The sequence below is a fragment of the Notolepis coatsorum genome, assembly GCF_963971535.1.
Source record: "Notolepis coatsorum genome assembly, chromosome: 6".
Taxonomy (NCBI): domain Eukaryota; kingdom Metazoa; phylum Chordata; class Actinopteri; order Aulopiformes; family Paralepididae; genus Notolepis; species Notolepis coatsorum.
This window is the reverse complement of record NC_140170.1, coordinates 153,396,163-153,419,973: the sequence shown is the minus strand read 5'-3', so window position 1 is coordinate 153,419,973 and position 23,811 is coordinate 153,396,163. Positions and strand designations below refer to the sequence as shown.

At 43.3% G+C, this 23,811-nt stretch overlaps 1 protein-coding gene across 4 annotated transcripts in view; it reads left to right on the top strand.

The window, feature by feature from the left end:
* The first annotated feature begins 232 nt into the window (after positions 1-232).
* Positions 233-23,811, top strand: part of LOC311230985 (cyclic AMP-dependent transcription factor ATF-7-like) — a 33,759-nt gene continuing 10,180 nt past the window's right edge. For 3 of the 4 annotated variants that reach the window (XM_084317447.1, XM_084317445.1, XM_084317448.1), the window contains exons 1-8: positions 233-310; positions 3,961-4,022; positions 4,605-4,701; positions 4,888-5,027; positions 6,832-6,972; positions 16,978-17,135; positions 17,674-17,767; positions 17,929-18,066. In XM_084317447.1, the coding sequence (XP_084173573.1) occupies positions 3,975-4,022; positions 4,605-4,701; positions 4,888-5,027; positions 6,832-6,972; positions 16,978-17,135; positions 17,674-17,767; positions 17,929-18,066 (816 nt within the window). In that variant the 5' untranslated portion in view covers positions 233-310; positions 3,961-3,974. The remainder of the gene's footprint in view (positions 311-3,960; positions 4,023-4,604; positions 4,702-4,887; positions 5,028-6,831; positions 6,973-16,977; positions 17,136-17,673; positions 17,768-17,928; positions 18,067-23,811) is intronic. The other variant, XM_084317446.1, reaches the window with a different exon arrangement.

The window sequence follows — 23,811 nt, the reverse complement described above, 5'->3', positions numbered from 1 at the left end:
GGAATTACAAGACTGCTCAGATGATTTCTCTCAGACGTTCAACACAACAGTATTGTATACTTCCGGTATAAACACATTTCCTTGCAAAGGCAGACATTTTATAATCTTAGTTTAAAATTAAGAATTTATCATCAAGTGTGGTATTTACGTTTCCCACCCAGCCAGCAATCCTGTTACGTAAGACATCAACAGTATTCATCTCTCGCGAGAGTTCCCTAATGGCAGTGGCAGAGTGTCAACACCGACCCAGACAGCCCCACCGCCGTCTGAAGCAGGGAGAAGGGGAGAGAGGTAGTTGGTCAAACGTCGGGTGAGTTTGTAAACATTTGAGTCCATTTAACTTTCAAGGTGACAGCTTTGAACGTTTATTTTTCGTGGGCCCAAGAGCGTGTCCTTTGTCACACAACGATCTAGCTAAGCTAACTATTATGCTAACGTTCCCCTCCCTGGCTCGATGGCTCCAGCAGTAGCAGGTCTTTCTTGCGCGTTAGCTAACATCAGCTAGCTAGCGTTAGCTCGTTAGTTAGCCACCTTGCGCGCTCCTGCTGAACGCTCATGTTTGTGCAAGCAGCCCAACAGGCTAGCTTATCTAGCTAAAGTTACGTTGTTATAGTCGCCAGTTTCCCCTACATGTTCGCCTCGCAAGACCCATATTAGCTGCAACGATATACATGTTTGCCAGACAAGTGTGATGGCCTGGTTGTCATCATTTTAAAAGTGACTTGGGTGTTGTCAGCTAGTGTAACATACAACACTATGCTTCACGTTAGCATGAGGCCCGTCGCATTTCTGATGTGACCAACAGAGTCATAAGCTAGTACTAGTTAACCCAAGAGCTGCTAGCTGCAGTACGTTAGATAACATTAGCAACACTAAGGATAGCCTGACGTTAGCTAGCTATTACATTCTAGTTAAACAAGTCACGTCGCTTGTGTACGTTAGCTTAGTGGGGCCCCTAACTAACGTTAGGCTAGTTGTATCAGGTGCCCTACCGAGATCCGACCTAAAGACTGCGAATACATGATGACAGTCTCTGGTGCTGCGGCCTGTCTGCTACCTGATCACTCAGCTTTACTAGCAGTACAGTTGCTTGCTATATGACCCACCAGGGTACTCTTCTAGTCCCATGTTCGTGCAGCTATTTGGCAGGCCACAGCAGGTGCCCAGTTGTTGTGTTTTTAATAGCAGCTAATATTAACTAACAAGGTAGCCGTGTTTAATTTCATTTGATGCTGCTGGCCATGTGTCAATATAACATTAGCCAGCAAGCAATGCCCTGATGTGAAATCCACTTCCTAAGGCTTAGGCGATATGTGACATTAAAATGAAGAGGAGGAGACACCTCCTCCAATGTACAGTTTCTACGTCAAATGTATATACTCTCTTTTCTGGACTCTTTTTGTATCATAAACAGTACTGTATTTCCAAATCTGGTATGTCATAAATGTATAGATGTAGCAGTACTGTCTATCTGTATGTCATATATGTTATGATGAATTGAAAATGGGGGACCCTGATGTAAACAAGACGAATGTAGTTTCTACGTCAAATGTATATACTCTCTTTTCTGGACTCTTTTTTTGTATCACAAACGGTACTGTATTTCCAAATCTGGTATGTCATAAATGTATAGATGTAGCAGTACTGTCTATCTGTATGTCGTGTATGTCATATATGTTATGATGAATTGAAAATGGGGGACCCTGATGTAAACAAGACGAAAGTCTTTCTCTGGTCTTCATCCGCTTAACAATTGTATGTATTGAACTGTACTGTACCCATTCTGCAATCTGTTAATACAGTTTTCAATCAATCAAACAAACACATTATTGAAGCCTTTAGGTAAGCCTTGAGACAAGTTGAGGCATGGTTTGTGTACTAAAAAGGGTCTTCAACTCTATATTTAGATTTAGTCTTTCTACTGTTCTGTACACTGTGTGTAAATATGTCCATAGTTCACACTGCTACAAACAAGACCAGAACATAAATAAAATCAGCTTGACATATCTCAGTCTCATCTACCTTCACGAGTGAAGTCCATTCAATAACTGAAATGAATGCATTTCAAATTCATCTGCCCTTTCAGTGGTGTAGCTTTCTTTTGTCATTAAGGTGCAATACACCCGTACACGTTAACACAAAGTCTTTGGTGTCGGCTAAGTGACTTCTCAATAAATATTATTGTGGTTTTAGAGCTTTTTCTTATGTAAAAAAAATGTCTACAAGTTTATAACACAACGTGTTTATTTGAAGACTATTATATTCCCCCCACCAGTAATAACTCTTTACGAGCTTAAAGGGGAACACCACCCAAATTCAAAATCCCAATGTGTTATTTCCATGGCCTAGGAAAGGTTCAATCAATAGTAATAAGGGAGAGTAAACGGCGTCAAATACACGTTAATTAATGAAAACTGTAAAGAGAAACAAACCAATGGAATCGATGATGAAATGCAAGCAACTCATGGTACTCCAAGTCTCAGACGATGCAGAGTGAATGTAGCATTAGCTACTGTCAGAAATGCACAACACCTCTGTGCTAACTTAACATTACATGCATCTTGCTTTATTTTGCCTCAACCAAAGTTTGCGTTTTGTTCATGCAGTCCTCTTATACAAAATATGCTGTTGTCACGAGTTTGTGCAGCTCCTGCTACTCAGATGCTCTGGTCTGGTCAGTAGCTACAACACTCAGATGCTCTAATCTGGTCAGTAGCTAGTACAACACTGATGCTCTGGTCTGGTCAGTAGCTACAACACTCGGATGCTCAGGTCTGGTCAGTAGCTACAACACTCGGATGCTCAGGTCTGGTCAGTAGCTACAACACTCGGATGCTCTGGTCTGGTTAGTAGCTACAACACTGATGCTCTGGTCTGGTCAGTAGCTACAACACTCGGATGCTCAGGTCTGGTCAGTAGCTACAACACTCGGATGCTCAGGTCTGGTTAGTACTAGTAGCTACAACACTCGGATGCTCTAATCTGGTCAGTAGCTAGTACAACACTGATGCTCTGGTCTGGTCAGTAGCTACAACACTCGGATGCTCAGGTCTGGTTAGTAGCTACAACACTTGGATGCTCAGGTCTGGTTAGTAGCTACAACACTTGGATGCTCAGGTCTGGTTAGTAGCTACAACACTTGGATGCTCAGGTCTGGTTAGTAGCTACAACACTTGGATGCTCAGGTCTGGTTAGTAGCTACAACACTTGGATGCTCAGGTCTGGTTAGTAGCTACAACACTTGGATGCTCAGGTCTGGTTAGTAGCTACAACACTCGGATGCTCTGGTCTGGTTAGTAGCTACAACACTCGGATGCTCTGGTCTGGTCAGTACTAGTAGCTACACCACTCGGATGCTCAGGTCTGGTCAGTAGCTACAACACTCGGATGCTCTGGTCTGGTCAGTACTAGTAGCTACAACACTCGGATGCTCAGGTCTGGTCAGTAGCTACAACACTCGGATGCTCTGGTCTGGTCAGTACTAGTAGCTACAACACTCATGCTCTGGTCTGGTCAGTACTAGTAGCTACAACACTCATGCTCTGGTCTGGTCAGTAGCTACAACACTCCGATGCTCTGGTCTGGTCAGTACTAGTAGCTACAACACTTAGATGCTCTGGTCTGGTCAGTAGCTACAACACTCCGATGCTCTGGTCTGGTCAGTAGATACAACACTCGGATGCTCTGGTCTAGTCAGTAGCTACACCACTCGGAGACTCTGGTCTGGTGTATCTACAACACTTGGATGCTCTGGTCTAGTCAGTAGCTACAACACTCCGATGCTCTGGTCTGGTCAGTAGATACAACACTCGGATGCTCTGGTCTGGTCAGTAGCCACAGCACTCGCATGCATGTTTCAACAATGGGGCGGTCAAGTCAGTCTGTCACTCACTCATTCACCCACTCGGTAAGCAAAGAGGGTTGGTTCAAAAATACCCACTTATTTTCTTTCTGTTGCAGGATATCTGTGTGCGATGGGGGACGATCGACCTTTTGTCTGCACTGCCCTGGGATGTGGCCAGGTAACGTTCCGGTGCCTCATTTAACCTCACATGAATCTCCACACGATACCTGGATGATAATACAACTGAACTGTTTTCCCTCATCTTATATCTAGCTGAGGAATGTTATAATAAACACTAGCCTCTGCCTCGCTAGTCAGTTAAGTCCGCTATGAAGTAAAATTGTAACAAGCGTTTATGATTCATAAAGGTTGACAGTGCCGTGAACTGAAGCACACCTTTAGCCGAATTGAGCGATGTTTCAGTAACGACAACAAAAAGTGTAGCGTTTCAAATTGACTTTCTGCTCGTATAGTACAGCCAGGGACCACAGCTAACTTGTTAACCCTTTCACTACCACACTACCGAAGGTTAACCTTTCACTACCACACCGTCTCTAGTGTGGTAGTGAAATGGTTAACCTTTGGTAGTGTGGTAGTGAAAGGGTTAACCATCTGTAGTGTGCTAGTGAAAGGGTTAATTGCTGTTAGCTAAAGGAGGTACTCGGTTCATACTCACCCTGAATGTATTTATTCATATTTACAGATTTTATTTTTAAAAGTTTTAGCAACTCTTATCATCTCTTGCGTTTCCTTTTTGCAGAGATTCACAAATGAAGACCATCTATCGGTCCACAAACACAAGCATGAAATGACCCTGAAATTTGGTCCTGCCAGAACGGACTCTGTTATCATAGCAGGTTAATGCCGTTACCGTTTATTCAAGCACCTCTTCACCCTTCACTGTTGACTGATGATATGGCTTTATAGCTCTCAAATGTGTAGGCTTGTATGGTGATTTTACTACTACTACTTTCATTACCGGGGATGAGATACTGCCTCTACCGTAATCATCCTAAACGACCCTCCTCCCCTCCCTCTTCCAGACCAGACCCCTACGCCCACACGCTTTCTGAAGAACTGTGAGGAGGTGGGCCTGTTTAATGAGCTGGCCAGCTCCTTTGAGCAGGAGTTCCGCAAAGCACATGAGGACGACCAGCGGACGAAGATCCCAGGGAGATTAAATGTTAATTAACACTTTAATTCTTTCTTTTTTATTTTCTTGTTTAATGTCACAGTAAGGTTATATCATTTATCAAACTTGCAAAATTGTATCGACGTCAGATGTTTTAATGTGTTGTCAGATGGGGACAGTGCAATGTGTTTATCGGGGTCAATGTGGTGTACGCTTTTTTTTATTATTATATTAATTTGAAAGTGTCTACAATTCGACTTATAGCTCACAGCAGCAGTCTTCTGCGCTGTGAGAAAATGTATTAAAGCTATATTATGTACATTTACAAGAAATATTGCTTCTTTAGCATCTAAATCACAGAGTTAGGCTGAACAAGAGACAACCCTCCCAACAGCGATGCATGAAACGGTGAAATTGCCCATACATTTGTTCAGGCATGACCAGCACCACAAAATCCAATCTAATTTCTGCAATCTAATTTCTAGAGCATAAAATATAAAGTAAACCATTGCCCAACGTTTCCTCCCCTTCCGCTATCTGATACACTATTTTGCAAGGGCGCCGCCCAGGATGATTGTGATTGGTTTAAAGAAATACAAACAAGCCAGAGTGTTTTTCCCCCCTATAGCGGAATGATAAAAGGTTCAGCCAGACCTCTCTCCTGTGCTAACGTAGTGTGGAGAGAGACATGGCTACGCAAGACTACGTTTTCTCTTACGCTCCTTTATTTAAACATGGTGCCGTTATCTTCCACAGTGCAGCTTTAAGTAGAATTTTTGCACAAAATTCTCTCTGAAATATTTGAAAATGTCAGTTGAAAATTACAGATGAAATTTTACTTCACACATCTGCATTACCATGTGGTCTAATATGATGAAGAGTAATATGATATTTACATACCGAAGCAGATATAATCTATTCAATACTGAAACGAGCTAAACATTTGTAATGGCTGCGACCACGTACGTGCATGTATCTATGTGGGCATGCGTTCATACACTTACACACACAAGGGAGTGTGGCTGTGTGTGTGTGTCCTTGCACCATGATCACGTTTTCCACAAAGTTTGCTCATGTGACGTGTATCTGTTATGTGCCTTTTTGTCAGAGGCCACTCCCCTTTTTTACCAATTGGCACAGTTAACCAGCTGTTCTTTGGGTCTTGACTAACCTTTCCACAGAATCTTGTGCAAGTCTGAATCCATTCGGAAGTTTAGAAGCCTTTTTGCCCCCCCCCCCTTTTAGCAAATTGGCATGAACACACGCATACACTGGACATCCATGCAAAATCTCAGCCTCCTAGGGCGAAAGCGCTAGAGGTAGCTAGAGCGTGGGGAATTTTGTGGACCGGCAGAGTGACCTATAGAGCTGCTGGTCGCAGCTAAACATGCATGTGATAATTGTGATACTTATTTTTCTTTCATAATAAGTAACCATCAGATATTTAACTGTCTGAATATAATATAATCATTTTTACATACCTGTATATACTACATCTATACTGTATCTGTATATATTCCATACCTACTCTTACTAGTTATACCGCTGGCCAGTATGGCTTACTATCATAGTGTTTTTATACCTGTATCACTGTATATAATAATACTACTATAACACTGTACATGCGTCTCATTGTCACTATTGCTCAGTACTACTCATTTATATATACTCCATAATCACTTGTACATTGTATATTGTGTACAAGTTTACTGTTACATTTGCACTCTGGTTAGATGCCAACATCTTTTCATTGTACTGTACTTGTGCTGTATGATGACAATACATTTTAATCTAATGTAAATGCTAAAGAGTTCCGAGCCCAGACCCCTGATGTCTCTCTGCTCTCTGCTCTCAGGTCGCTGCACCTCTACAGACACCTTCCGAAGTCAAGGATGAGGAGGAGGGGCCTCTGCAGGTTGACTCCTCCCCTCCAGGAAGTCCAGACTCCACCTCCAGCATGTCAGACGACAGTGAAGAGCCAAGGGGGAGAGGCAAGGTGTGATTCATGGGACAGGGACCGGACCTGTTTGTGTGCTTTATTCTAGGCTGTGTGCTGGTTCTGAAATATTGGGCCAATACCAGGCTAAAACAGGATATCATATTTACATTTTAAAATGTTGTCATTTAGATGACTCTTTTATCCAAAACAACTTACAAGTCAGCAGGAAGGGTACAACTCTTTCAGCTGAGTAACAATGTTCATCAAACAGTGTTGAGTGCATAGTAGTAAAGACATATTAGCACAGTAGGTAGTAATATAGGCAAGGGAGATTATTTAGTGGAAAAGTGCATGATAGTAAAATATGTTATATCAGGGCGGCTGGGTGGCGCAGCGGACATGGCGCTCATCACCAACGCAAGAGACACTGGTATCAAATCCAGCTGTCAGCGTTGCTTCCGGCTTGGCCGGCCGTCATACTGGCTCGATTGGCAGAGTCAGCGGGAGAGAAGCCGGTGGGTGGGTGGGTCTGGGTCATTGTGGACAGCGACTCCTACAGTTCGTTCGGGGCGCCTGCACAGCGAGGGAAGGATCTAAGAGAGGTAGTGTGACCTTCCACACGTTACACTCTCTCAGTGAGAGTCCGCGCTGCCAGGTGAAAAGAAGTGGTGGGCTGGGTACACATGTGTCGGAGGAAGCATGCGACAGTCTCCGCCCTCCCAGACCGACAGTAGGGGGTAGAGTGCGCAACGACCAGGAAGGGAATTGGGAATTGGCATAACGACTAACATTGGGAGGGGAGAAAAAACTGAAAAAGAAGGAGGAAAAGATTTAAAAAAAAAATAGTCCTGTATAACACGCAGAGACATTTTACGCATGCTTTGATGTTGTTATAATGTGTCAAGTCTTATCATTATTATTCAAATTGAATTTGAAGTTGCTTCATTTCAACCTATTGTAGTGGACCGCTACACTATTCATAGTCACATGATATTCTCAGGGACAGTTGACGGCGTGTCCAGTAGTGAGACCAGAGGACCTTGAGATGGTTCTACTCAGATTTTCAGATTTCAGATTCCTTTATTGTCACATCATTCAGTACCTTACAGCAAAATAAACTGTGAAATTCACTTTGTTGTGGTTCCTCGACCATAGCAGCATCCAATATAATATAAATAAAATAAAATTAGAATAGAATAAAAAATTAAATAAGATAAAATTTAACACCACACACATACTCAACACCTACATGTACATTTACCATGTAGGTTTTCAGCTATCAGGAATCTACAGATTATTCCATCGATTAATCGAGTATTCATATAAGAAATACCTTCGCAATAGTCAATATGCAAACAGGTCTCTCAAAAATGTCTGCTGTCCGCATGTTCTAAGTTAATTTACTATTGAGTAATGACCATAGTTAATGTATCTTTCCTATCAGTTGAAACTCAGCTGTGTGGTTTCTCAGGCCTGATGGCTCCGTTGGCTTAGACGAGAGCATAAAAAATGGCTGTTGGGCGATACACTTACAGTTTATTGAGACATCTTTATGCTTCATGTGATGTTGAAATGGGAGCTGTCACCATCCTCTCCAAAATGATGGAGAGGTTGGCGCATCGGCTTTAGCGTTAGGTGCTTCGCTAAATGTGTTGTGCTTACAACCCTGGGGCGACAGTGGGTCAGGAGGTAGAGCGGTTGTCTGGCAATCGCAAGGTTCCCGGTTCGATTCCCGCTCCTCTCGGGCAGCGTGTCGAAGTGTCCTTGAGCAAGACACTTAACCCCTAACGGCTCCCGATGAGCAGGTCGGCACCTTGCATGGTCGCCTCCGCCATCGGTGTGTGAGTGAATGGGTGAATGTGAGGAACAAAATTGTAAAGCAATTAAACCTTTGGATAAAAGCTTCTATATAAATGCACCATTTACCATTTAACCCTTCCTTAGCAGTGTTCTGTAGCATCCGCTTGCGTACAGTATTGTCTTGCTGGAATCCTTTGCCTTTCCTCGTTCGTTCGCCTCAAACGTGAAGTGTTTCATGTTGTCAGCTGAATCGGTCTAGGAGGCTGTGCAGCCTTTAGTAAACAAACAACATGGCAACGAGACCAGAGTGACCCAGAGAACTGAGAGCAGCACCGACTGAGAAGGAGGCGGAGCTACTCTGTGTGTGTTCTGTGTGTGTGTGGTCTGTATGTCTGTTTGTGTGTGTGTGTGTGTGACTCTCAGAAAGCACAGCTGCTTATGTTTCCAGAGCTGGTGACTGAAGTAGCCGCGGTCATGAGATAAACGTCTCCGTCGTCTTCACGTGTCCACTGCGCTTTCAGCCCGTTGTGTGAAGGTGTCTCTCTCTAAAGGACGCTGGGTGTTGTCTCATACAGACTGTTCCTGGAGCAGTACCTCAGGCCTTGTCCAGACTAAAACGATTTTTATCTTTTTCGTTTAGTTTCCAGTGTTTCCCCTGAAAAAAATAAATCAGCAGCGGTGCTGTGGCTCTATGGGGGTCCGGGGGGGGGGGGGGGGGGCATGCCCCCCTGAACTTTTTTTTTTAACATTTTAAAGTTAAATGCATCAATCTGGTGCACTTTGAGAGCAAAATAAAGAGGCTAGATCTATGATGAACTTTGTGCTCAAAACACAATCGACTAGACTGCAGTGCTTTCTCCCTGCAGCCTTTTCCTCATGTCAGTCTTTTACATTAAGCACCCCCACAGCCCAAATGAAATGATAAAAAAAAAAAATATATATATATATATATATATATATATATTATAATAATACAAAAAATAGGGCGGCTACGTGGCGTAGTGGGCAAGGCGCTCACCACGAAGAGACGCTGGGCTCGTCAGTTCGAGCCCAGCGCTCCACATTTGCTTTCAGTTTAGCTGGTCGTCCGTACTAATACACATTGGCCGTATTAGGGGGTGGGAAACTGATGGGTGGGGATCGGGCGTTGTGGACAGCGACTCCTACAGGTCGGTTGGTGCGCCTGCGCAGTAGAATCAGGAAGTGTCGGGGGCAGCGTGAGCCTCCCACGCGTTACTCCTCGCCACTGAGAGATTGAGCTGCGCAGGTGAAAAGATGCGACTGCTGTTACCTCAAGTACCGGAGGGGACTTGTGCTATGTATGACTTAGTCCACATTGCAGCCGGCTTGTGGGAGGCAAGAAACAGCGTCTGTGACAGGGGAGGGTTGAATTGGATGATACGAAATTGGGATGGGAGAAAATATAGAAAAATGGGGAGAAAAAGTGGATAAAAAAATACAAAAAAATACAAAAAATATATATATATTTTTTTTTATTAGTCTGGTTCATAGCAGCGGCGGTCCTAATTCGCAGCTGCTGAATGTATATAGGGGAAACACTGGGTTTCCGTAAAAACGAAAATGTCTCAAGATAATAAGTGCGTGCCACAAATTTACAAAATAAATGTCTTTCCTGTTTTTTTATTTTGAAAACCCCCGACCGGAAGTGTTGTTGTGCCGTCCGGTTTTGTGATTTTGAGCTGATTTAGTTTTCCAGAGGCACACACCGCGCAACTACCTACTACAGTACGTTTGGGAGTGGAGAGAAAGAGAGAGAGACCACGGCTCAAACTACCTGTGTTTTATTAAAGTAATTGATTGATGTTTAACTTGTACCTGTGTCCAGTCCTTTCGACTAGCAAACGTTGTCTAAGGTTTAACGTTACCTCAGGATACCACTGTCTATTGTATTTAGTTGGTTAGCTATTTAGTAGCATAGCATAGCTTGCTGGCTACAGCTCAACACCATCCATGGGGATACTATTTACTAAATTATGCAAGGCTTTTAATCGTCAAGGAGAGGATTTGTCATGATCAACTGAAGGGGTATGCTATGGAACAGTGTGCTTGGCTACTACTTGGGTTTTCAGAAAAAGGCCAGCTATGTGACGCTAGTATCGTGTATTGCATCACACAGTTGCATCATCCCGATCAAGCTCAGCTTCTGTAACACGCAACTACTCTGTACATGCCATTGTTGTTTAATAATAACTCCCGGTGTTATGTGTTTAATAAACACTTCTAGCCAGGACATATCTGGACATATAAGACATATACTGTAATTTTCTGACTATAAGCCGCGGCTTTTCCCCCCATTTTTCGACCCTGCAGCTTATATAACGGTGCGGCTAATCTATGGATTTTTACAGCTAACTGGGCGCGCTCCCTCAGCTCTGACCGTCAGATCAGACTCCTAAATCTGCTGCAGCAGTGCACGCCTTGCCCCTCCTCCCCCTCACAGACCCACGTCAACAAACTATTACGGCAAGAGTCTAGTGTATGAGCAGCTCAGAGCTCCTCTTTAAACATAACTGAAGCATTAAACAAAATGACCCAGTCAACGAACTATTCACTTTCGCTTATTAATGCATGAGGCGTTGTCTAATGTTATCTAGCTACTGATAGCTCTTGATATCATCAGTTTGGCATTCGATTTCGCAGGTGCTGGCTAACTGGCTATCGTTCTGTGAGCTGGCGTTAGTACCTGGCTGGCGCTGGCTAACTAGCTATCGTTCGGTGAGCTAGCGTTGGTACCTGGCTGGCGCTGGCTAACTAACGTGGCTATCGTTCTGTGAGCTAGCGTTGGTACCTGGCTGGCGCTGGCTAACTAGCTATTGTTCTGTGAGCTAGTGTTGGTACCTGGCTGGCGCTGGCTAACTAACGTGGCTATCGTTCTGTGAGCTAGCGTTGGTACCTGGCTGGCGCTGGCGAACTAACGTGGCTATCGTTCTGTGAGCTTGCGTTAGTACCTAGCTGGCGCTGGCTATCGTTCTGTGAGCTAGCGTTGGTACCTGGCTGGCGCTGGCTAACTAACGTGGCTATCGTTCTGTGAGCTGGCGTTGGTACCTGGCTGGCGCTGGCTAAATAGCTATCGTTCTGTGAGCTAGCGTTAGTACCTGGCTGGCACTGGCTAACTAGCTATCATTCTGTGAGCTGGTGTTAGTACCTAGCTGGCGCTGGCTAACTAACGTGGCTATCGTTCTGTGAGCTGGTGTTAGTACCTAGCTGGCGCTGGCTAACTAACGTGGCTATCGTTCTGTGAGCTGGCGTTGGTACCTGGCTGGCGCTGGCTAACTAGCTATCGTTCTGTGAGCTGGCATTGGTACCTGGCTGGCGCTGGCTAACTAGCTATCGTTCTGTGAGCTGGCGCTGGCTAACTAACGTGGCTATCGTTCTGTGAGCTGGCGTTAGTACCTGGCTGGCGCTGGCTAACTGGCTATTGTTCTGTGAGCTGGCGTTGGTACCTGGCTGACGCTGGCTAACTAGCTATCGTTTTGTGAGCTGGCGTTGGTACCTGGCTGGCGCTGGCTAACTAGCTATCGTTCTGTGAGCTGGCGTTAGTACCTAGCTGGCGCTGGCTAACTGGCTATCGTTCTGTGAGCTGGCGTTGGTACCTAGCTGGCACTGGCTAACTGGCTATCGTTCTGTGAGCTGGCTTTGGTACCTAGCTGGCGCTGGCTAACTAACGTAGCTATCGTTCTGTGAGCTGGCGTTGGTACCTTGCTGGCGCTGGCTAACTAGCTATCGTTCTGTGAGCTGGCGTTGGTACCTGGCTGTCGCTGGCTAACTAGCTATCGTTCTGTGAGCTGGCGTTAGTAGTACCTAGCTGGCGCTGGCTAACTAACGTAGCTATCGTTCTGTGAGCTGGCGTTAGTACCTAGCTGGCGCTGGCTAACTAACGTAGCTATCGTTCTGTGATCTGGCGTTAGTACCTGGCTGGCGCTGGCTAACTAACGTAGCTATCGATCTGTGAGCTGGCGTTAGTACCTAGCTGGCGCTGGCTAACTGGCTATCGTTCTGTGAGCTAACGTTTGTACCGTTACTGTTTAAACAAATGTTAATAAATGGGAGCTTCCTCAAACAGCCATCTCTTTCCCGACAATCCCCTCTGTGCACGAACCCTTACATATGGTAATTAAACATTAAAACACCTGCGGCTTATAGTCCAGTGCGGTTTATATATGTACACATCATTAAATTTAGCTGCTGCTGCGGCTTATATTCAGGTGCGCCTTATAGTCCGAAAATTACGGTATTTCTTTTTTTGTTGGCTGGGTTTTGCATGCGGATTAAGGGAGATTTCAATCTGTTAACGGGGGGGGGGGAATAAGAATTAATTATTCTCACAGGGCATTATGACCAGAGATTTAAATATCAACAGATTTTCTTCTGGTAAAAAAAACTGGAATTACCGGATAATGGAAACCCTGCCCACTGTGCCCAGTGTATGTATCCAGACAATAGTTCACATTTAGGAGCATAGTTATGCGGGGTAAGGGAGAGGTGGGCTATCGCGTCATCGGTTCAGGATAAGACTCGTATCGCTTGTAAAGATGGTGACACAATGGGGGGCGTCTTCAGAATTGCGCACTCTGGGAGCTGGTATTAGAAAGTACCGTCTTCAGGCTGTCAGAACGCAGTTCCATGTGGCAGAAGGGTGCAAACGATCAAATACTTTGCCTAAAACTACCAAAATTGTTTTAGTCTGGACATGGCCTCAGTCTCTCTCTAAAGGACGCTGGGTGTCATACAGTCTGTCCCTGGAGCAGTACCTGTCTCTCTAAAGTTCAAGTTCTGTTTTATTTGTTACGTATAAAGTACATGTACATTACAGTGAAATGCTTGGTTCGTATGGGCCCCTTGAGAATGTGCTTTATACAGTAAAAGAATAAGTAAAAAGAATAAAGACCAAACATTACAAAATATACAAACAATGAGGTATAAAATGCAAACGTTTTAAAAATGCAAAATGAGGTATGGATGTATCATTTTGTAATAAATATATAAAATATGGTGTAGTGTTGGTTCGTATGGGCCCCTTGAGAATGTGCTTTATACAGTAAAAGAATAAGTAAAAAGAATAAAGACCAAACATTACAAAATATACAAACAATGAGGTATAAAATGCAAATTTTTTTAAAATGCAAAATGAGGTATGGATGTATCATTTTTTAATAAATATATAAAATATGGTGTAGTAAAAAGAATAAAGACCAAACATTACAAAATATACAAACAATGAGGTATAAAATGCAAACATTTTTAAAATGCAAAATGAGGTATGGATGTATCATTTTTTAATAAATATATAAAATATGGTGTAGTGTTTTCGGACTATAAGGCGCACCTGAATATAAGCCGCAGCAGCTAAATTGAATGATGTGTACATATAAGCCGCACTGGACTATAAGCCGCAGGTGTTTTAATGTTTAATTTAAATCGATCAATAGATCCCCAATTATCATATCATGGGGTATCATTGGAAAGCCACACTCATTGGCTACAACCCTGTGCAAAGATTTTCGAGATCGCCAAATGATTGACGGAGCTAGATCCCCGGGAGTCGGGGGTGGTAATGTGTACTTTTGCGTACTTTGGGGCACGCCTCACATATCGGCATGTAACTCGAGAACCGCTGAACGGATTTTGTCACCTGAAAGGGCAATCGACAGGCAACAAATAGGGCTTTAATTCTATCTATATATTGTATTATACACACCCGAGCCACTAGAGGTCGGCAAAGAATCATCCACATGTGGGCCCTTGGATGTTAACACTTTGAATGCCCAGCAGGGGGCCCACATTTAGTGCTTGAATGTCCACATCCACTTCAATGTTAGCATTAATATCGCCTAATCTATGTTTTAAATTATGGCTATGTGTCTAATCTGCCCGTCGCATTATCAATTACCTATTTCCAGTCAACATTGTCGAAGCAGATTGTTTTTTTATCGGTTCATTTCCGTTTCATAGCATTTAGAAAACCCCTAGTTTTCACAGAAAAAAAAGATTCCATGATAATCGCCCTGTACTGTAATATTCTAGAACGTTGTTGTAACTGCATCTCTTGCAATGATGACGCAACTCGTCTTTGATCTTTACTGATTGGCTTTATTTCCGTTCGAAAAGAACATCTTTATTCCGAACCGTAAAACTGTGAAAACATACATGAAATACAATCAATCACGGATCAAACCATAACAACATACATACAATTTATCGGTCGTTGCAAGGGTGGTTGTTAACCCAATGAACTTAACTACAAGCGCATTACGGCCCCAAACGTACCTTGTTGACTGCATGCAATATGAGAGGACAGTTATGGAGCTCTGGTGTCGATGTGGCTTGTCTGAAGATGGTGGAGAAGTGAAGGAACGAACCTTATAGGGTCTCCCTATTTATACACTATGGGCTATCTATTATGACATCACAATGTTCCAGGGCCTTACACTATGGGCGATCTATTATGACATCACAATGTTCCAGGGCATTCTAGCCTGTTCTAACCGGTTCTATTATGACATCACACTGCAGCTAACTAGAATTACACTATGACACTCCTGCAGTTACAGTTGTCATTTGTCGGCCTATTTATGAATCGTTTTCAAATAAAAGCTAGATTATCGATAGTATATGTGTACGTGTGCACGCTAGTGCCGCACGCTGAAAATCGATTCTCTCAGTTCCTGATCGCTCTTAGAGTCAAACAGCCATATCACAAAAAAAAGAAAAAGCTTATATCTCCGTGAAAACGGGTCTGATTATCCTAATACTGGTCAAATAGATTCCTTACCTGAGATCAGATGGTATCCAAATGGATTATTCCAATTCCTGATCGCCATTCCGAAAATCAATCCTTTTATTGATCCACCGCGTATACTGTACAACACATAATCCCCGCTGTTCTGAGGGTCCAGAATTAAGCTGATCGACTCCGGTCACATGCGTGCAGTGGTGCAGTGGCAAATTGACAGTAGGTCAAACGCTCCACGCGCGTGCGCGCATGCACAGTTTTTTTTGGCTGCTCTCGTCCTGCAGCTGGATACTATTGCCTCACAGCGCGGCCGTCAGCGCGCGGCCCAGAGAGGTATAACGCCGTTATACCGAGTTATACCAGCACTGCAACACTGCATGCGTGAGAAGTAAAATGTGGAGTCCGGGTATTTTTTTCTCATGCCTTTTCATTGAGTCTAATCCAAAAGGGTCAATTACCATCTGGGAGACGATAGGGGGCGCTTTTTCACATCTGAGCGCCTGGGGTGGCTGATTTACCAACGGTAGACTCGGTTGATGAAATATGAATTCAGATTGCTAATAAAAAAAATAAACGAGAAAAAACTAATATTCTCGTTATGGGCATTCAACCCGCGGGGGGTAAACCCGAGAACTCGGGTTGGGCATCCAAAGTGTTAAGAGGTCAATGTTTTTAAATATATTTTTTTTGTAGCCAAGAGTAAAGACCATAACCCTATCAAAAACAGTAGTCAAAGTGTATATTTTCATTTTTACTGATGTTTTATACGATTTATCGGAAAATGCTAATTATCGTAAAAACCGCAAGGAAATGACTAAATCCAGATTCAACCCTGCCATTGGAAAGAGGAGCATTTTCCCTATCCATAGATGTATGATTTGGCCATAATAAGGTCACGGTCAAGTTCAAGGTCAAATATGAATTTATAATTAAAATCGATTATCATTAATTACTGTATCTACAAATCCTTCTGTTTAATCATCTTCCCGCGGTTCATTTGCTTAGATTTTTTGTACACATGATCTCAATAAGGTGGTGAATGAGCTCAGTGAGCATTTTCTCCTACCCATATACATTTTTGATCAAAGATGCAAAAATCATGAATCATAATTTATATTCTCCTTTGTTTCATCACAATTTACTCAAGCCTAGTAACAGACACAATATTTCTGACACTGTAAATACATACCCCCAGGTCCCTAGATGTTCCTAGATACCAAGAACATGCAAATTGACCTTGCAGAAGTGGAGCAATCTTCCATTTACTTAGGCATGTACCTTTAGGCGAAATACGGCTTACAGGTTAAGTGTTTAAAGTGAATGTTAAATGAGTGTTTAAAGTGAGTGTGTGCATGTGGATGTGTGTGCAATGAATGTGGATGGATGGGTTAGTGTTAGTCATAGGTATATAATACTATGTAACAGTGGCGTGGTGACAGTTTTCCAGCGGGGGGGGGGGGCTGTAATCTTCAAGCGCATTGTGAGGTTTGTCTGTGATTCATCAACAGGAGACTCCCCCGAGGCCCGTGGTGAACGCTGCCCCCACTCCAACCATAGTACGTCCGGGTTCTCTCCCCCTTCACCTCGGGTATGACCCCCTGCATCCGACCCTGCCCTCCCCCACGTCTGTCATCACCCAAACGCCGCCCTCCAACAGGCAACTGGGGTACGTTGTGCTCTGTGTTCTGTTGTCTGTCACTCATCTGGTAGCTGGCCTCAGTCTATTGTCTCTTTGGGGCAGAGAATTGTTTATAATTTGCAGTGTTCAAGATAAAAAAAAAAAAGGACAACTTCACGCCCACCAAACACACTCTTACACACAAACACACACACTCATACGTACACACACACACATACAGTCTAAAGCAGTGGGGTTCGGGGACCCCCAGGGGTCCTTGATGGGGATCAAAAGGGCCCCCAGCGAAATTAGGAATAATTTAATTACACTAATATCTTATTCAGTTTAGCCCAATGAGAGAACACAAGAATCTGATTATAGGTTTCACTCTGTCTACTGTTATCTCACCACCTACAGTACATGCATGCTATGGAACTCTGCACCTCTCAGACAGGTGACCCTGAGACGAATCAAACAGGGTTCCTTGACATGAGAGAGTTACATCTGTTGCATGTTCAGATTCACAGACATGTTGTTATTGCACTTCCAAAGGCATACTGTATACTGACTCCCATGTTGTTGCCAGCTCTCCGACAGGGTCGTACCCGCTGGTCATGCACCTCCCTAACGGGCAGACGATCCCACTCCTCCCCAGCCCCCAGATGACCTCGGTTATATCGGTGAGGAGGTGCTTGTAGAAAACGAGTGTCTGGTAGCGACCGTTACCTTTTTATAGAATGTCGTTGCACTTAATCCCATCTCTTTTCTCTCTCTCTCTCTCTCTCTCTCTCTCTCTCTCTCTCTCTCTCCCTCTTGTCCGCCGGCTTGGTGCGTCGTGCAGCTCGCAAGGCCGATGAACGCGGTGCCCAACATCCCCGGGATTCCAGGCCCCCCGGTCGGTGGGACGAGCAGTGGGTCCTCCTCCCCGTCTGGCTACAGCATGCACAGCATGCACAGCATGCACTCCGACGCCAAGATGGTGAGAGGAACACAATTACACTCAATTAATAATAATAATTCCTTAGATTTATATAGTGCCTTTCAGGAAACCCAAGGCGCTTAACAGAAGAGGGGGACAAACTAAGGGGAATGACATCAGAGGACATATACCTCTATCATATAAAGAGGGAGACAAACTAAGGGGAAGGACATCAGAGGACATATACCTCTATCATATAAAGAGGGAGACAAACTAAGGGGAAGGAAATGGGCTAATTGGGTAAATGAGGGAATTTGGTGAAGAAGTGAGATTTGACTAGTGATTTGAAGGAATCCAGGGATGTAGCGTTGTGGATGTCTGGAGGGAGGGAGTTCCAGAGGGTGGGTGTGGCACTGGCAACACGGAAGGCTCTGGGACTGACAGGGCGCAGGTTGGTGGTGGGGATCGAGAGGAGACCGGAGTCAGAGGACCGCAGCCTCTGGGATGGGATGGAGGAAGGATAGGATGTAGGGATGGAGGAGGTCGGCTAGGTACCGGGGGGCAAGGGAGTGTAAGAATTTGTAGGTGATGAGGAGGATCTTAAAGTTGATGCAGGACTTGACTGGAAGCCACTGGAGGTGGATGAGGGTGGGAGTGATGTAGTGCCAGGGCTTACAATAGTTTCCCCACGATTAATGAACTCACGGCGACACCGGTGTTACCGGCAACACTGGACATTTTACAAGATGACGCTCGATATCTGTAGAGCGCTTATTTTGATCTTTGACGTTACGCGGGATACATTCTAAATCAGTTTTTAATACATTTTCAGGAGTATCCATTTGTTGGACAGACAGAGTTGACGTTCGGTTCTAATTTAGAAATAAACCAACGGACAGTAATACTTTCCGTCAATTTCATTGACGGATCAATGTAGCTGTTATTTAGCGCATCGCGCAAACATATCTTTGCTGGTTTAGACCGGTCCTCGGCCTTCTCTCCAGTCGAGCTGCCGCAGGGTTTAAATCTGAAAGATTGCCAAATCCTCTAGCCATCATTGTATAACCGTGTCGTCTCTAGAGTCTTTTTTTCGCCTCTGCTTCTCGTGAAGTTAAATCGACTCCAGAAGTGTAAGTGAAATGTTAAGCTCTGCTGTCCGCGTTGACGCTTTCAGTTTATAATGTTGTCTGACTATGTATTGATAACAAGCTTGGTATTTAACTAATTAGATGTTTCTTTGATGAATGTGGCCACTGAAATATGGAAATTAACTAAATAGGTTTTATTTCTATGAGAAAAAAATAAGTAAGTAATGTACTCTGTGGAGCCTGAACTCAGAGATCACTGACCGCTGCAAGCCTAAAGGCTCCCACAGAGTCTGGCGTACTGTGAGTGGATCAGACTCTGCACTGCATGTCCTAAGTCGTTTGAGGTTTCATAGCGATAGTAAAACTTAGTAAATTTAGCATCATCTACCTGCCAAAGTCTTACCGGACCAATCCTACCCATAGAACCATGATCCTGCCCTACTCTCTTGGCACGGAATGAGTGTTCAGAATAAAATTCAGATCTGTGTCACATTTAATGCAGGTCAATGTCAACCAACATGCCGAGCAGCCTTTTGTGTGACACTGGTGTGGGCCGCTTTTAATCCGCGCAGACCTCTGTCCGTTCTGCGTACGTTGCGCCCGACTCTGTGTGAGCTTTACACTGTGCCATAGCAGCGTGGTGACACATTAAAATAACGGAGCTCTGCCAGTCTTATCTGGAGATGTTTGGGTCTAGGAAATTAGCTAACTGTTGTTTACACATCTCTTAAAAGGACCATGCTGGTATAAGGATAATCCTAGCTTAAATCTCTATCTCCCGGTCACGCTGACAAAGAGGCGGCCTCTTATTAAAGAAATCAGTGCCACATTGGACCAGAAAGGACCTACAGAAAGTGGGCCGTTTCTGAATGTAAGCAAGGAAGACTACATAGAGAGAGAGAGGGAGAGGGAGAACATGTTTTCTAAGGAGCTAACTCTTTGTTTGCACAACCAGGATATTTCTTTTTGCAGGGTGGCCACAGGTCCTTAAAAAGTCTTAAATGTCTTAAATTCACATTTATTAATAAAAGGCATTAAAAAAGCATTAAATAGTCATAGAAATTTAGTTTGGAAATGTCTTAAATATTTATATATTGAATGCTGTAAGCAGGATCCAAAATGAATGCCAAGCGCCAAATTCCTGTAAAATGTATCTTTGGCTAAATCAACAAGAGTTCTTTGCTGTTCATGTGTTCTCACACTTTGGCTCTGATGACCACCGTAGTCACAATGATGGGGCTGTTGCCTGTAGCATCTGTATGGAGTATGGCACTAGCTAGTTAGCTAACCTGTAGCATCTGTATGGAGCTGGATAGTTAGCTAACCTGTAGCATCTGTATGGTGTATGGCACTAGCTAGTTAGCTAACCTGTAGCATCTGTATGGAGCTGGCTAGTTAGCTAACATGTAGCATCTGTATGGTGTATGGCACTACCTAGTTAGCTAACCTGTAGCATCTGTATGGAGTATGGCACTAGGTAGTTAGCTAACCTGTGGCATCTGTATGGTGTATGGCACTACCTAGTTAGCTAACCTGTAGCATCTGTATGGAGTATGGCACTAGGTAGTTAGCTAACCTGTGGCATCTGTATGGAGTATGGCACTAGCTAGTTAGCTAACCTGTAGCATCTTTTTTTTTTGTATTTTTTTTTTTTATTATTTTTAAACAAACACATAAACAAACATGACAACACATGATAAGATATACAAGTATTAGTTGACAGTGCACATCCAATGAAATCACCATTTAGTTAATTGTCTTATACAGGATATACCCTTAATACCTGTTATCTAAAAACCTACACGCATATGCTCTAGCTCGTACCCCCCCCCTCCCGGACCCCCCATTGGATAATCCATCCATTATCCCTCGCTCCTAACCAGACACTACCATTATATGCTAGCTTTTATTTTCTCCACCACTTCTAACCACAATGTCATTTTGGATTCATTGAGACCCAAAATTCTTGCTGTAGATATTTCTTGATAGATCACATCGAGATATGTAATAATCCAGACCTTTCGGCAATTTTTTTCCGGTTGGAACCATCGTGATGCTATCAGCTTTTTAGCCACTGTGATACCCGATAAAACCAATCTCTTTAGCTGTGGATGTACTGCACACTCAAAAACATCATTCAGCAGTAATACAGAGGGGTGTACAGGTATATTCCAAGTTAAGAGATTTGATAATTGCTGGGTCACCTCTTTCCAGAATATCTTAACTGGTGGGCAGTCCCAGTACATGTGCATAAATGTCCCCTCGTCCCCATTTGTACATAAGGAGCATTTGGAGTCTTGCATAAGACCCATTTTTTTCAGTCTTATAGGAGTCAAGTATGTCCTGTGAATATAGTTAAGATTGACCTGTAGCATCTTTATGGAGTATGGCGCTAGCTAGTTAGCTAACCTGTAGCATCTGTATGGAGCTAGCTAGTTAGCTAACATGTAGCATCTGTATGGACTAGCTAGTTAGTTAACCTGTAGCATCTGTATCAGGGTTAGAAATTAACATTTTTTTTCAAGGGCTTTTTTGCCCCCCTTAATTGATTTTCGGGGGCTTTTTTTTGTATTTCGGGGCCACTGAATTTTTATGATAAACGGTAGGTGTGGGACGGTTCACAAAATGGACGGTTCGGTTCGTATCACGGTTTTGGGGGTCACGGTTTTCGGTTCGGTTCGATATACGTTAATTTTTATTAAAAAAAAAATAACACTCAAATCTAAACATGCTTCTCATTATATATATATATATATATATATATATATATATATATATATATATATATATATATATATATATATATATAAAAAGGTTTACAGTGTTTACAGCCTTAAATAATGTTTGGCACACAAAGACCGAACTGACTGAAAAATATAGGCTACATTTGTCAAAGTATTAACTTAGTGCAAACAAACAATATGCTCAGCCAGCACTAGACTTTCCTTTCTATAATATAAACACAAAAAAACAATGTCAACCATGTTTAAATTCCCTGATTGTCAGTTCTTAATGGAAAGATTCGTTTTCGACTTGAAATTATTATGTATCTCTACATTTATTTAGACTAACATATTGAGTGCAACTGTGGTGGATTACGTAATTCGTTGAGTTGGAACCATCTATGGGTTGGCGCCGGGTCCCCACGGACATTTTAGCGTGTGGCACCTTCAGCTCCGGTAACGTTAGGAGGAGAATAGATCATAACATCAACAAGCAGCACGAATGCGGCAATAGTCCCGGTTGGAGTTAGTAAAACACAGTTGTATGTTAGCCTTCTTGGATGTTGAATAAATGCCTATCATTGTCTTTAAACACCCCGCCTCTCAGACTATCATTCCCTCCTCTGCTAGCTTGTAGCTACGATAACATTTCATTGACTGTATTAGCTGGGGCTAGTGCTACCATAGTTAAAACGTGCGTTGTATTGTACAAACTGCTAACGCTATGGCAAGATGTGTGTATGCCTATGTAATGTTAATGGCTATGTTTTTAAAGTCGTAATGAAGATTGATTTAGATTGTGCGTGCCATTTGTACACAAACTGACTAGCACCCATGGCTGCAGTGCTGCTGCTGCTGCTGCAGCCAGTGCTCACCTCTCCCGGCTCCGCCAAATGATTTTTTTTATTTGCGCGTCATCTGAACCGTACGATACACAGACGCTCCATTACCGGATAAATATATATATATAATTAGTCAACTGTCGGGGGCATTTTGTGCCCCCCTTAACTGATTTTCGAGGGCATTTTGTCCATTTTCAAGGGCATTATGCCCCAAGCCCCCGTTAATTTCGAACCCTGATCTGTATTGAGTATGGCACTAGCTAGTTGGCTAACCTGTAGCATCTGATGGAGTATGGCATTAGCTAACCTGTAGCATCTGTATGGAGCTGGTTAGTTAGCTAACCTGTAGCGTCTGTATGGAGTATGGAGCGAGCTAGTTAGCTAACCTGTAGCATCTGTATGGAGTATTTTTCAGAGTCTCATCCATGATAGTGTCACTTGGATCACCTGGTGATCAGCGGTCCTGTAGTCTGTGTTCCCTATTCACAATATAAATTCAAGGCAAGTTATTGACTAAATCATGTATAAGAAATATTGCCTGGTAAATAATTGTCAAACTCTACCAATATTTGGGTAAAAGGCATTCTGTAAAAAGTGGGGCAATCATCAGTCCATCAGTCCATCATCAGTCCATCATCAGTCCACCATCAGTCCACCATCAGTCCATCAGTCCACCATCAGTCCACCATCAGTCCATCATCAGTCCATCATCAGTCCATCATCAGTCCATCATCAGTCCATCATCAGTCCACCATCAGTCCATCATCAGTCCACCATCAGTCCATCATCAGTCCACCATCAGTCCATCATCAGTCCACCATCAGTCCACCATCAGTCCATCAATCAATCAATCAATCAATCAAATTTATTTATAAAGCACATTTCACATGACGCGTGTCAACCAAAGTGCTGTACAGAGGGTAGATACACAAGATACATATAGACAACAATCACACTCCGTTTTATGGGAGGGCACACAGGCAAACACATAGAAAAACAGGGCATGAGTCAGTGAACGGGAAAGGCTATCATCATTATCACATTTTTATTAAACTGTGCATTAAAAAAGTCTTAAAGTCTTAAATGTAACTTACTGATAACTGTAGACACCCTGTTTTGGGCTGGTTTCTTCAATCTAATTATCTGGTTTAT